At 39.6% G+C, this 14,534-nt stretch overlaps 1 protein-coding gene across 1 annotated transcript in view; it reads left to right on the top strand.

Moving 5' to 3' along the window:
• The window catches only part of CCDC88C (coiled-coil domain containing 88C), a 101,171-nt gene that overhangs the window by 60,948 nt on the left and 25,689 nt on the right, over positions 1–14,534 (top strand). The window contains exons 11-16 of the mRNA XM_075713051.1: positions 1,482–1,628; positions 3,065–3,209; positions 5,200–5,202; positions 5,807–5,988; positions 11,298–11,435; positions 12,878–13,948. Coding sequence (XP_075569166.1) covers positions 1,482–1,628; positions 3,065–3,209; positions 5,200–5,202; positions 5,807–5,988; positions 11,298–11,435; positions 12,878–13,948 — 1,686 coding nt within the window. The remainder of the gene's footprint in view (positions 1–1,481; positions 1,629–3,064; positions 3,210–5,199; positions 5,203–5,806; positions 5,989–11,297; positions 11,436–12,877; positions 13,949–14,534) is intronic.

Raw genomic sequence — 14,534 nt, 5'->3', positions numbered from 1 at the left:
AACTTGTGTTTTACAGCTATCTTCTTTTTTTTCTTTTTTTTTTTTTCCTTTTTTTCTTTTTGTTTTTTTAAATAACTGAGCCACATAAGGCTTCTTAAGGCTGATTCTACCCGCAAAAATTAGAAGGTAGCTGCTGATTAAGCAGTGAAAGTCATTTGCGCATGCCTGGTGATCTTTCAGGAATCTACTTGGTTTGGATGTTTGTGGTCTGAGAGAGCAGACATGAACACTGATGTCAGCAGAGACTTCACATTTTGAAGACGGTTGTCCAGGAATAAACTTGTCAAGCCATAAGCATTTCATCCTGCCTGTGTGCGCATTTTCTGGTTTTGCATATTTCGTTGGAGCAGGGGAAGGGATGGGGGGAGGAGGGAGGAAAGCAAAGAAAGGCCAAAGAAAATTTCTTTAGAGAATCAAATAATGTACTACTTGTCCCACTGTAATTCTTCTGGGCAAAAATCCATTCTGTATCTGTTTAATCTTTTAAATGCTGATATGTTCCTGCCATAAAAAATTCTGTCTCTGGCTCAGGACTTATCTGAGGATCAACAAGAGTAAAAGCTAGCAGTGAGGTATTGTAACTTGAAATAAGACATAATTTAATAAACGTATTTAAAACATGACCAAGAATATATAGCCATATTTTATGGTTTGGACATTGGACATATTTCATGTTTCTGGAGATAAGATACTTGAATGCACAGAGCTTCATTTGTTGCTTTGCAAGGAACGTTGAGAGTGCAGTATAATTAAATTGTTTCTAATGCTGTAGCTACAGCAGAATAAGAAGTTAAACTTTTACTCAGTAAAAACAGATCCAAAAGCTGTCATGGATAAGCAACATGGCTTCTGCAGTTATGCTCATGTGTTTGTTGGGGATGGGGTGGGGTGTGTGTTAAGTGGTAAGTATAAAACAACTTCTTTTAAGTGAACTAAAATTCTGTTCATGAGCGAGAGAGAAACTTTATTTACATTTACACATAAGTGTACTGAAACAGGGATATGGACATAGTATATATATTGATGGATAGTGCTCCCCAATGTGCTTTGAATACACTATAACATCCCTTGAAAGTAAATAAATATAATCTATTTTGAAACTGGGCACTACAGTGAGTTGGCTAAGGAAATGGTATTGTAACAGTTAACAGTGGAATTGGAATTTAACAGTTGCTCTTCTGTGTCTTGGGTCTCTTTGGTGCACCTCTTGATCTAGCCTCATATAAAGCAAAAGGAACTCCATTAAACTTCTAAAATTCAGGAAAAAACAACTAAGAAACACTAGATTTACTTGCATGAATGACACATAATTAAGCATAGTATAATCTCCCACTAAAATACCAGGTAAAGACTTTTTTATGAAGCAGAGAAACATGTCAAATTTCTTTCTTGTGTTTTGCAATGTCAGTTTATGAAAGTCACCTTGTCTTTGAAAAGTCAGTTTATGTAAAGAGATTAACATTGTTACTTTTTCTCCCTAGGAGTTAAGAGAGGACAACATCATATTAATTGAAACGAAGGCCATGCTAGAAGAACAGCTAACAATGGCAAGAGCTCGTGGTGATAAACTGCATGAATTAGAGAAGGAAAATTTGCAGTTGAAATCCAAACTTCATGATGTAGAGCTGGTATGTCCTCTCTTTTTCATTATGCTAATTTTTCTAACTTCTGTTTTTATGCTAGGTCACCGATTCATGTCACAGAAACCAGTGATGCAGGCAAATAAATCAACAGTGCTTTTAAAGAGGTCTTTAGTTTGAACTTTGTGTACATGAATTCTTGAAATATTTTAATGTTAACAGTGTAAATATTGCCAATGCTGCTTTGTGTGAGACTCATTAATTTTGTGGAAGAAGGTATATCACAATTTTAAAACACAGATTGCTTGCATACATACTGATAACGGAGATGTTAAAATCTGTCAGTTAAGTAGAAATCTCTTAGATATAGGAAATGAAGTCTACTGTAGTAAATGATCTTTCTTGTTGGAAACAAACCCACCAGCCATTACAGTGACTTTAAGAATCCATTACTGCTGTAAAAGACACAAAACTCAAGAATTTATCTCTGTGTAAATCAGAGACATGTCTTATTTCTTTATAGACAAGGAGATGTAAGAAGTGGCAGATTATTGCCTACAAACAAAAAGCAACATTGGATTTTATAATCCCACTAGAAATAATAAATACTCTTTCATCTCATGTATTTTACTTAATAGTCCTCCTCTTATCTCTGTTTTGAATTCTTGTGGATTTAACTGTATAGGGGTTTAACCGTATGGGGTTTCCAACAGGGTCTGTTGGAAACAAAGATGTTGAGGGTGCTGTGTGGAGTTATGTTCAATGACTGACTCAGGGCATTGTAAAGGTCATGTCACACTCCAGCTTTTCTAAAGTGGCTGGTGATTTTGAATGATGATTTTCTGGGTGACTTGATGAATTTTTGGGTAATGCTTTCTGAAAATTCGGGACCCTCTGAGGCACCACTTCAGCTCCTACAAATTCAAATGGCCACAATAATCACAAGAAGCAATGATAGATTCATTCTCCAGATCCGTTTTCTGGATATTTTAAAACCTAAATTATGAGGCAGGTGTTACTTGCCGATCCATATGACTGGATCCAAATTTGACATGATGATTTGAAGAAGCTCAGTAGAATTCAAGGTTGTATCTGCAGAGTCTCCGGTGTGTCAGTGCATGATGCTACATGTTTTTGAAGAATTCAGCTCTGGAGACATCTTGAATCCAGCCTCCCTTACTAGCCCTGGCTTGTACTGGCCCTGTCATCACCCAGTATGTTTTCACTCCAGTCACCCTCCCTCTAAGTGTATCATGGACCTGAGCTGACGCTAAAAAGGGCCAGTTGGGTATCTCTGAACTGTGGCATGTATGGTACCCCACAGCAAACGTTTAATGCTCTACATGTATTTCAATATAAAAGCACACAGTGTTTAAGGAGATTCTTCTACCCTCAATGTGTGTTGTGCTTGTAGCAGTTCAAGTGACAGAACAATCTTACGGATAAGCTGAATATGCATTTTCATTCATGTGTGTCTTGCACAGGACCGGGACACAGACAAGAAGAGAATTGAAGAGCTGCTGGAGGAGAACATGGTCTTGGAGATTGCACAGAAGCAGAGCATGAACGAGTCTGCACACCTAGGCTGGGAACTAGAACAACTGTCTAAAAGCACAGATCTTGCAGATAGTGAGTACCAGCTGGGGTAGCTGTTGTTGTGTTTGTGGTCTCTTTCAGAGTAGACAGGTTGACTGAGACAGACACAGAACTTGAATCCAAGCTTGGAGAACTTGCCTCATTCAGCCACTTGACTTTGAACTTCATTTTTCGGAACTCCTAAAATGTATTCCTTCTAGTTTCTTTAAAATGTTAAATTAAAATGTTTTCTTTTTGTTTAGTTCGTCACTGAGGGAGTGACTTTTAAGTAAAATGATAAAAATTTAAAAAAAAAAAAAAAGAAAGCTTTGTAAATGACACAGCAGAAGTGTCACACCGAACACTGGATATTTCTAACTGAATGGCTGGGAGGAGTCTGATCTTTAGTATTCTTTCGTACAATTAGTACAGACAATTAGCTGGTCTTTAAGTCCCAGGAAGTAGCATATGCTGAAGTCATTTATTTTTATTAGATGTTGAAAAATATGTACAGTTAAAATAACTGGCTGATTATTTTTTTTGAATGGTTGATTTGATTTCCATAATGATCACAAACATAACTAATGCTTCCTTCACTAGTCAAGTTTTAACATTGGTTTCTGTGTTTAACATTCATTCTGTCTATAATACCAGCCTAAATAACAATGCTAAATGGAACTTGGGAAATAGAAGCTATTTCATGCAGTTCAATATGCAGCTTTGATTACTCACCTGATTCTGCTAAGACTTGCATGTTTGGCTTTGTGTACCAGGAACAGTTTAACTTGAAGACAAAGGAATAAATGTTTAGATGTTTAGTTTTCAGTAAAGCTGTCTAGAAGAATAGCTTTATTTTGTAAAATAACTGAATGTGCGTGTGCCTGACACCAATTCTCAAATGTGCTTGCTCTCTAGGATCTGAGTTCTCTTTACTAAGATTAATGGGTAATTAATTGTTACTTTTAATTAATAATCTTGCAAAACAGGTTCACCTTAGCCTGAGATGCAAATGGCACTCTATTCCTTCTTATGTGTAATCAAGGATATTGCTTATTATATTAGTCAGTGGGGGAAAAACACAGTACTCTCAAAACTTAGAAATTTTGATGAAGAGTATTTCAGGAAAAGGTAAAACTATCTAATTTTCTGGCTTGTTTCAAATAGCAAGTTTTTCCCCCTTCCTGGTTTGGTTTCTCTAGTGATGTAACAGAAGGAAGGATGCTAGTTTTATTTTGTTATCTCTTATTTATTGATTTCTGTCAAACGTAACTTTCAAAATTTGCTCAGAGTGGTTTAAACCAAATGAAAAAAGATAAGATTCCTTCACTGCACTGATGTTTAGTGTTTCAGCACTTAGAGCTCCAGAAACTCTTTGATTAACCAAAGAAAGCAAGTAAGAGGAACCAAGAACATCAGTAATATTTTGTATTTGGTAGGGGAAAAAAAATAGTGAAGGAGGTCTGATTTAAAAAAAACTAAGAACATTGAACTTTGAAACTTTATTTCACAGAAGTGCTGTCCTACTTTTACAATAATTCTCTTTAAGAAGTTCCATTTCCATGCATGTCACTGTTTTGAATGCAGCTTGTTTGTACAAATAGAGTCAGTCTGCAAAGCTCTTTTAAAAACCTCTTGTTCCTGGATTTCGAGTTGAGTCTGCAAGGGAGGCAGATAGCAGAAGATTTTACCTGCGAGTTTGGAATATTTTATATTCCAAACAAACAAAAGACAAATGGGATTTCACCATTCTCAGAAACCTGCCAGTTCTAAAGTACTCAGTGTGCTGTATGTAATAGTGGTGATTATTTAGCAGGAGTGAATAATTTTCTGAGACTTAAAGACAATGTTAAAGTCAATTTCATATGAAATGTGGTTTTGAGATGAAGGGTAGCAATTATTCCATGTGAAATAGAGGGTTGCTCTTATAATTAGTCAGGTGCTGAGCAGAGAAATGAACAGAACAATGAGGCTTTGGTGCTGGGAGTTAAGGCTGAGAGGCAGTGAGACTTTTGATCTACAGACTTTTAGAGTAAAATACATCTAGGTTGTAAAAGTTGCATAAATTTTGTTAGTTCTGAGATTTCAACTTCAGATGCTTCTCTATGATGAATGTCCTGTACTTGGTAGTAAAATATCCTCTCTGATTCAGCATATTCTTGATGAAATAGCTGTGAAGATAAGCACTGGAACTCACTTTTGTAAGAATTTTTTCCATTGCTAAATATGATCAAATAGCTAAGTTTTCACTAGCTTTTGGAAGGGCACCACATTGCTGTTTTAGCAAACACTTTGCAGTGGTTTACTTTCTGCCTCAATTTATTTCCTCTGACGGAAGTAGGAGAGGGTATCAAAGTGTATTTTGCTACTAACATTAAACACGCTACTAACATGGCTAAAGCAACTTCAAGAAGATTTAGGAAAATAAGTAACTTTTAAGATGGTTATCTGTTCAGATATTTCCGTATTTATTAAAGGTCTTAATTGTTATCTGTGAAAATGGGTTCTGTTTTTAACAGTGTTTACTTAGTAGTCAAGCTGAAATGATAAGGATCTGACTGCAATTATATTCACACAAATGAATCTTAAGGGCCTAGGGAGGGAGATGTTTGTGAATTGGTTAGTGCCACCTTCTGATTCTCATATTTCAACAGCCAGAAAGTCCTTTGTATTTGAGTTGAATGAATGTGCTTCGAGTCGCATACTGAAGCTAGAGAAGGATAATCAGAGCTTGCAGAACACAATCCAAGAGCTGAGAGATGCCTCCTTGACCTCCAGAGAGAGCACCCTAAAGTTTGGGGAACTGGAAAAGGAAAATCAACAGCTTAGCAAAAAGGTAATTTGCTCACAGGAACAAACAGAGCTCTTAGTTTTTTAAACACAGTGTGCACAGGGCTGTACGGCATTCCTGAACGATGTGGGATTGCAGGGAATTCACCTATGTTCCCCAGAAGACTGGGCATGGTTTGGGGCCCATCTATTTAATTGCGTTCTAACATTGGTGTATTCTATTGCTTTCTACTTCACTGCCTGCTTAGGTGCATCATTGTAAGCAAAAGTGACTGTTCCTGTTCCATAAAAGCTGTCTTTCAGTGCTCATTTGCCCCATCAGATTGTACTGTTGATTGTGTGTCCCTCTTTGTTGTCTTATGGTAGTCACTACTAGGCAAGGAAGCCATGGCCCCATTGAACTATTTCGTTTGTTTGAAAGTTTTAATATTGTTTCCATGTAAGTCAAATAAATCGCACAGGTGAGTTCAGGTTAGTATATTTTTAAGTAAGTCTTTTTTGCTGTCCATAGTCTTGGATCAGACCTTTCTCTTTGTCTTGTCCTTTTGGCTATTAGAAGTTCTCTAGTGTCTCCCTCTCTGCAAAGATCTGGGTTCTTTTAATCTTTGTAACAAACATGCAGATCATCACTTTTTAAATTTATATGTACGAGTGTTATACTCTATTATTAACTGTGATTACATTCAGCTCAAATGCCAGCTCAGTGCTTGTCCTTGTGAAACACAGGGCTCAGTTCACCTCCAACCACTAGGTTTATTTTTGTCTGGCTAGTAACTTGCATCCTGAACTCTGATTAATTGAGCCAAGTGCTGGTGGGGAAGGAGGCTGCTTGCTAGTCTGAGTATAAAAAATTTCCATGTCAGTTTTTTCCACATTCGTACCTTTGCTAAATTATCCCGAATATAAGGCTTGTTTCTCCTTTTCCCATTACTGCTGTAACCTCTGTGTGTGAGATGTTGATACAAATATTTCTGGGCTGTTTATGGGCTAACTGAATGCTTTAAAGGACAAGGGGAGAAAGAATATGGATGTGAAAAGCTGGTCATGGATTACCAGATTGTAACTAGCAGAGTGCCAGTTTCTCTGCCAAGGTGAACAGGTACCCATCACTGGATCACTCCATCTTCTAGAGAGATACTTTTGCCAGGTTGAGAGACCAGTTCTGCTTCTTGGCTTTCTTCTATGAACAAGGAAAAATGCAAAAATTCAGTTCACGATACTTCTCCTTTCATGCTCTCATTTATGACCTGTTGTGTATGAGTAATTCAGTCCAGCTCTAATTTACATGCTTAAAATTTGAGATCAAGGCATATAAAGCACTCAGCAGATACCTGTGGTTTATCTGCAATTTAAGTCACTTGAACAACTGTGGTCAACCTTTGGCTTTGCCCCAGGCACACTCCTGTGGGCACCTCTTGTTATGGCACTGTATTGGTGCCAACAGTTGTGATTCCAGAATTAGTCTGAAGTTTTTGATGATGATGAATGTGTTGGCATGGCAGGGTCACCTACAGGTCTGGTAGTTAAATAAGGACAAAAACCAGTAGTGGGGAACACCTGTGTGGTGAAAGGGGTGCACTGTATGCATCAGACCAATGAGAAAAAAGTGGCAGTTAAAAATACTAGTATTAAGAGCAGCTGAAATGCATGAACTCTTTATCAGAGAAACACAGAATATGATGGGACCTGTTGACTGAATACCACAGGCCAGTCAAGTTGTGGATGGACTTCATCTCCCATTCAGGGAGATTTGGGGAAAAAAAGGTAGTAGACAGTATTCAGCATCTGTGTGAGACATACAGTTGTCTCTCAGTGTACAGAGACCTGATACAAGATATGTAAAATTGTCTTGATTTCATAGAATGGTTTGGGTTGAAAGGGACCTTTAAAGGACATCTAGCCCAACCCTCCGGCAATAAGCAGGGACATCTTCAACTAGATCAGGTTGCTCAGAGTCCTGTCCAGCCTGACCTTGAATGTTTCCAGGGATGGGGCACCTCTCTGGGCAACCTGTTCCAGTGTTTCACCACCCTCATTGTAAAAAATTTCTTCCTGACATCTAGTCTGAATCTAACTTCTTTTAGTTTAAAACCATCACCCCTTGTCCTATCACAACAGGCCCTACTGAAAAGTTTGTTCCCATCTTTTCGTATAAGCCCCCTTTAAATACTGAAAGGCCACAGTAACATCTTCCCGGAGCCTTCTCTTCTCCAGGCTGAACAACCCCAGCTCTCTCAGCCTTTCTTCGTAAGAGAGGTGTTCCATCCCTCCAATGATTTTTGTGGCCCTCCTCTGGACCCACTCCAACAGGTCCATGTCTTTCCTGTGCTGAGGACTCCAGAGCTGGATGCAGGACTCCAGGTGAGGTCTCACCAGAGCGGAGCAGAGGGGCAGAATCACCTCCCTTGACCTGCTGGCCACACTTCTTCTGATGCAGCCCAGGATTTGGTTGGCTTTCTGGGCTGCAAGTGCACACTGCCGGCTCATGTCCACCTTTTCTTCCACCAGTACCCCCAAGTCCTTCTCCGCAGGGCTGCTCTCAATCCCGTCATCTCCCAGCCTGTATTGATATCAGGGATTGTCCTGACCCAGGTGCAGGGCCTTGCACTTGGCTGTGTTGAACCTCATGAAGTTCACATGTGCCCGCTTCTCAAGTGTGTCTAGGTCCCTCTGGATGGCATCCTGTCCCTCAGGTGTGTCAACCGCACCACTCAGCTTGGTGTCATCTGCAAACTTGCTGAGGGTAGACTCAACCCCACTGCCTATGCCATTGATGAAGAGTAATTAAGCAGTACTCACCCCAATACAGACCCCTCTGAGGGACACCACTTGTCACTAATATCCATCTGGATATTGAGCTGTTGACCACTACCCTCTGGATGTGACCATCCAACCAATTCCTCATCCACCGAACAGTCCACCCATCAAATCCACATCTCTCCAGTTTAGAGAGAAAAATGTTGCAGGGGACCATGTCAAAGGCCTTGTGGAAGTCCAGATAGGTGACATCCGTAGCTCTTCCCTTGTCCACTGATGTAGTTACTCCATCATAGGAGGCCACTAGGTTTGAGATGTTTGAATTTATTTCTTTTTTTTTTAAATCTTCTCTTCCTCTAAGGTGCTTTTGTATTTCTCTCACAGATGTATCCCCTTAATTAGAGGGTATGCATGTTGTCGTGGTTTAGCCCCAGCCAGCAACTAAGCACCACGCAGCCACTCGCTCACTCCCCCTACCCCGATGGGATGGGGGAGAGAATCAGAAGACCAAGAGTGGGAAACACTCCTGGGTTGAGATAAGAACAGTTTAATAATTGAAATGAAGTAAAATAGTAATGATAATAGTAACAATAAAATAATAATAATATACAAAGCAAGTGATGCACAATGCAATTGCTCACCACCCGACGACCAATACCCAGACAGTTCCCGAGCAGCGATCGCTGCTCCCCGGCCAACCCCCCCCCCCAGTTTATATCCTGAGCATGACATCATATGGTATGGAATAGCCCTTTGGGCAGTTTGGGTCAGCTGGCCTGGCTGTGTCCCCTCCCAGTTTCTTGTGTACCTGGCAGAGCATGGGAAGCTGAAAAGTCCTTGAGTAGTATAAACACTACTTAGCAACAACTAAAACATCAGTGTGTTATCAATATTATTCTCCTACTAAATCCAAACCACAGCACTATGCCAGCTACTAGGAAGAAAATTAACTCTATTCCAGCTGAAACCAGGACACGTGTCCACGGGGGGGGTACCGGGGAAAGGGGGATAATAGGGGAAGTCTCTGATTCATTGCAGAATGGTTTCTACAGTAGGCAGAGGAGAGGGCAACAGTTCTTAAGGACTGTTAAAGACAAGAATGTATAAAGACACAGGAAAAGACATAAAGAAGTATTTTTTGCCAATGTTGTATGCCTGTGGGGTTTTTGTAACTTTCCTGAGATACCCATAGTAAAATTTTGTCTCCCTAAAGTCACTTAACTGGATTCAGATTTCATCCGCTGTCTGAGACTTTCAAAAATTGTCCGAGTATGCTTGGCTGTCTACTGATCTAGTGCTTGGAAGGATCATGTAGCTGGAAAAGGATTATTCGGGTAGTACAAGAGAAGATGATAAGAAGGAAAAGTCACGTACATATTTTTTTCCTTTCTTGCAAGGTTTTCAGAAGAGGTAATAATAGAAAACCCTCCTTTCGGGCACAGTCAAGTAGCAGCAGTCCAAATACCTATCTGTTTTCTCTGTGTTCCTAACTGCTTGGACTGAAACAAGTGTAAACAGTAGTTTCTTGCTTGCCTCCAGCTTTCTGGGAGGTGCTAATGAAGACCGGGTATTGCTGAGTTACTGAGTTTATGCTCCAGCTTCTCTGAACAACTCCTTTGAGACCAATGAACCTCAACATGGTTACATTTCTAACTGTTAAGACCTTCTTATCTCCAATCTGGGCAGCCCCTGCTTGTTTAAACACTTCCTGTAATGAGGCACATGTTGACATAGGCAGAGCCTAACCTCCAGCTATTTCCCACTTGTAAGAATTATTGTTAATACCTTTTTCATTGGCATTTTCACTGTTGGCAAAGTTCATAATACCAACACAAAAAAATGAGCTGATATTTGTGCAGAGCTGTAGGTGCTCACAGTACTTTACAAGCGTAAAAAGGAATACTTCCTGACTTGAGGAGCCTAGCTCTCTGAACCCCTTGCTTCTAAGTACTGAAGAGCTACTACTTTTCAGTGCTTAGTGCATTACAAGTACAACTTCCAAAAGGAGGGAGTAAGAAGACATTATTCATTGTAGGACTGGGACCTTATTCACAAATCTTTCAAATCCAGTATTGTCATCTGCAGGGGAAGACAGAGGTCCAACAGAGCACAGGGAGAGGGAAGGTAAACTTGGAAACTCCAGGGATTTTCTTCTGTTCCTGATTCATTTATTTATTTATTTTTAAATTCTGATGCTCACTGAATTGTCGTAATAACTTTCTCCACATTCACTGGTAGATTAAGGCCATCAGTGATGGAGAGGCTGGGAGGAAGCAAGTCCCTCAGAAAGGTGAGCACCAGAAACTTGATCACTGATGACAGCAGCACAACAGGGCATTGAGGCAGGCAGGTGAAGCATTTCTTACTGCTGTACCTTATATGCTCTGATCTTAATAGGCATAAAGGAGGTTCTTGGCACTGTGAGAAAAACAGAACAGTCCATTTCCTCCTCTGAGACTGGCAAGCTGCGGAAGGGAAGGATTACATCTTTCAGCCATAGTCCCCATCTCATTCCTTTCTGGTCTTCAGAATAACTTAAAAGTGCAGTCATTGTGTCAAGCTGTAGATGATGTGTTTTGGTGTGTTCTTTCCACACAGATTGAGAAGCTGCAAAATCAAATTGAAAAAGAGAAGCAGAGTAATCAAGATCTGGAGACCTTGAGCGAGGAGCTGATAAAAGATAAGGAACAGCTACAAGTCATCATGGAGACTCTAAAAGCTGACAAAGACAGACAGGTGCAAACTTCACAAATGTAATATAAAAGTATATGCTCAGTAATGGTAATTTACTAATGCCATTTAGAGCATCTGGTTCTGTCAGGGAGTTAGGGCAATTTGAGAGCTATTAAGTGCAGGTTGAACTTGTTCAAATGTAGGTAAAAGGTATCTTCGAGCGAAAAAGCCCAGCTTGTTTTGGTAGCTACCGCTCCTGTAACCATATGGGGATCTTCAGGCTGTTGTAAGGACAGACCTTCCCTCTTTGGGGAAAAAAGCCATGGATCTTACTAAACAGGGTATCAACTGGTTTTAGGATGTGCAAATAAAACCCCATTTTATTGCAGAAGATTGGTCTTCTGCCAGCTGTATGTCCTGATTGGTTTGGTTGCATTTTTTTAGACACCCAACCTTTTTTACTCTATTTTAGAAAGATGCTGAGAAAGCATTTATGTCTTCTGGATTGATATTTTAAATGCCCTTCAGCTTTTACTACCATGCTGCAGTTCATGTACAATGCCTTGAAACTATCCTATTATAGGTTCGTGCAAGGTATCATCTGTATTAATTTGACTACGGAACAAAATACACAGATCATTGGAGACTGGTCTATATATTTTCAACCTGTATTAAAATTTACTCCAAGATTTATGGGGTAAAGATTAGTAACAAAATGTCTTACTTTTTAGTGCTTTTCATTTTGAAGGATTCTTACCCAGACTTCTACCTGGGAAACTGCACTTTACCACCAAAGTCCTACATCTCAGTTAGAACACATACAGACTCTTTATGGTAAGAATTAATGAATGCTTCACAGTTAGGGCAGGAAGTAAAACCAGAAGTATCCTCAATTGTCAGAAAAGGGCAGATTCTGATTTTTTTCAGGTATAAGTTCTTTTTGATTTCTGTGGATGTTGTCTAGATAAGAATCAAATACAAATTGCAGTCTAAATCACAGTTGCTTCAGCTGAAATTTGGCCAGTGGGATAAGTGTACTGTTTTTACAGAAAGTGTGTCCTTAGTGAGATCTGTATCTGCTATAAATTTTAAAACGTTTTCCGGTTTCTGATGCCTTATCAGAGGGAATTTGTATCTTCGGATCCCAAAGATGCGAATATAAACCTAAACAGAAAGACACCGTTTATTAGGAATTATTCTTAACAAAGCATCCTCTCCATGGTGTTATGTGAAGGTCACTTGACCACTTTCTCCCTCTGCTTTGACCTTCTTAGCTGGTAGGAGGAATATAGCACCATTCTTAATTTGTCAGAATCACATGTTACCAGAGGTAACAATTTTTTTCATATATTTATGTTGTTGGTTTTAGTTAGAGATAACTATTGAGGAATTTGTCTTGGATTACATGGACATGGTTTTGTCCTGTCTGCTTCAGGACTAATTCATACTGCACATTGTAAGGTAGACGAGTAACATTTGCATGATTTTTTTTATTGTTTGTGTAGATAAAGGACCTTAAACAAGAAAACGATCACCTTAATCAAGTGGTCTTATCTCTGAGACAAAGATCTCAAGTGAGCAGTGAGGCAAGAGTAAAAGATATTGAAAAAGAGAACAAGATCCTTCATGAAACCGTTACAGAGACTAGTAGCAAACTGAGCAAGCTGGAATTTGAGAAGAAACAATTGCAAAAGGATTTTGACCAGGTTAAAGAAAAAGTGGAAAGAGTGGAAGAAATGGAAAAAGAGCTCCATCGGCTGGAGAGAGAGAATGAACAGCTCACAAAGAAGGCAGCAGCAATGAAAATAGTGACAGAAAAAGTTGAAGTTCTTGAGCAGGAGAATGGGGATCTGGAAGTGGAAAATAGGAAGCTAAGAAAGTCCCTGGACACATTGCAGAATATTTCCATCCGGCTAGGAGACCTGGAAAGGGACAACAAGCAATTGGATGAAGAAAATCTGGAGCTTAGGAGAGTGGTGGAGACCATGAGATTTACCAGCACAAAAATGGCACAAATAGAAGCAGAAAATAAAGATTTGGAGAGGGAGAAAGAGGACTTAAGGAAGAATGTAGAAATGTTGAAAGCAATGAGCAAGAAATCGGAGAGGCTGGAGTTAAGCTATCAGAGTGTCAACTCTGAAAACCAGAGGCTTCAGCAAATCTTGGAGAACAGCAGCAAAAAGATCCAGGAGCTAGAAAAAGAAGTACAGGGAATGGAGAGTGAAAATCAGGTCCTCCAGAGAAACCTTGAGGAGCTAAAGATTTCTGCCAAACGGCTAGAGAGGTTAGAAAAGGAGAACAAAGCCCTGGAACAAGAAATGTCTCAGCTTGAGAAAGACAAAAAAATGCTAGAGAAAGAAACAAAACGGCTGTGGCAGCAAGTGGAGCTGAAAGATGCTATTTTGGATGATAGCACAGTAAAGCTGGCAGTTGCTGAGAAAGAAAACAAGACACTAGAAAAGGAAATTGCTCGATTCAGAGATTCATCTAATAAGCTGAAAGAATTTGAAAAGGACAATAAAGATCTCATAAAGCAAGTTACAATTGATAAAAGAACACTAGCTACATTGAGAGAGGTAAGCAAAATAATACTAGTGGTTTCAATACGATGCTATTTTTTTTCGTTTCGGTTCTGTGAAGTACCAAAGGGAGACAGCTATCCCATGACTATTTAATACATGAGCTAGGAGATCTTCACAGCCTTAACAGCCATCACTGGAAAGTGTTGCCTTGGAAAGTGGAACCTGCCAAAAACTGCAATGTACCACTTTGTGTCCACAAACACAATGTCTCCAAATGACATCTTTTTCATGCAGGATAGGGTTTTAACACAGCTCCCACGCAGTAGCTGTAAACCAAAGACTTTGATACTTTCTCTAACCCTATGACCACAAAACTGTTTGCTAACATGAGAGCTCCAGCAGGGGAGATTGACTCTTAAGCCTAGAAATCAGAGCATTTGTTGAGGACACATTAACATCCCTGTTCTAAAACAGACTTAGCTAAAACAAGAACCATCCCAGATGACCAACCTAACTCTTTCCGAAACAGCTGCACCAAGTTTTTACTTTACAACTACCTACAGCGTCTTTCCCCAAAAGCTTCCATGCAGAGTGAGAGCATGCTAAGCAGCTCTGTTGTTAAGCAGCAGCGATCTGTTCC

Source organism: Pelecanus crispus, chromosome 6 (genome assembly GCF_030463565.1).
Source record: "Pelecanus crispus isolate bPelCri1 chromosome 6, bPelCri1.pri, whole genome shotgun sequence".
NCBI classification, from domain to species: Eukaryota; Metazoa; Chordata; class Aves; order Pelecaniformes; family Pelecanidae; genus Pelecanus; species Pelecanus crispus.
Note: the sequence above shows the minus strand (reverse complement) of the source record. Positions and strands in the feature narration are given on the sequence as shown.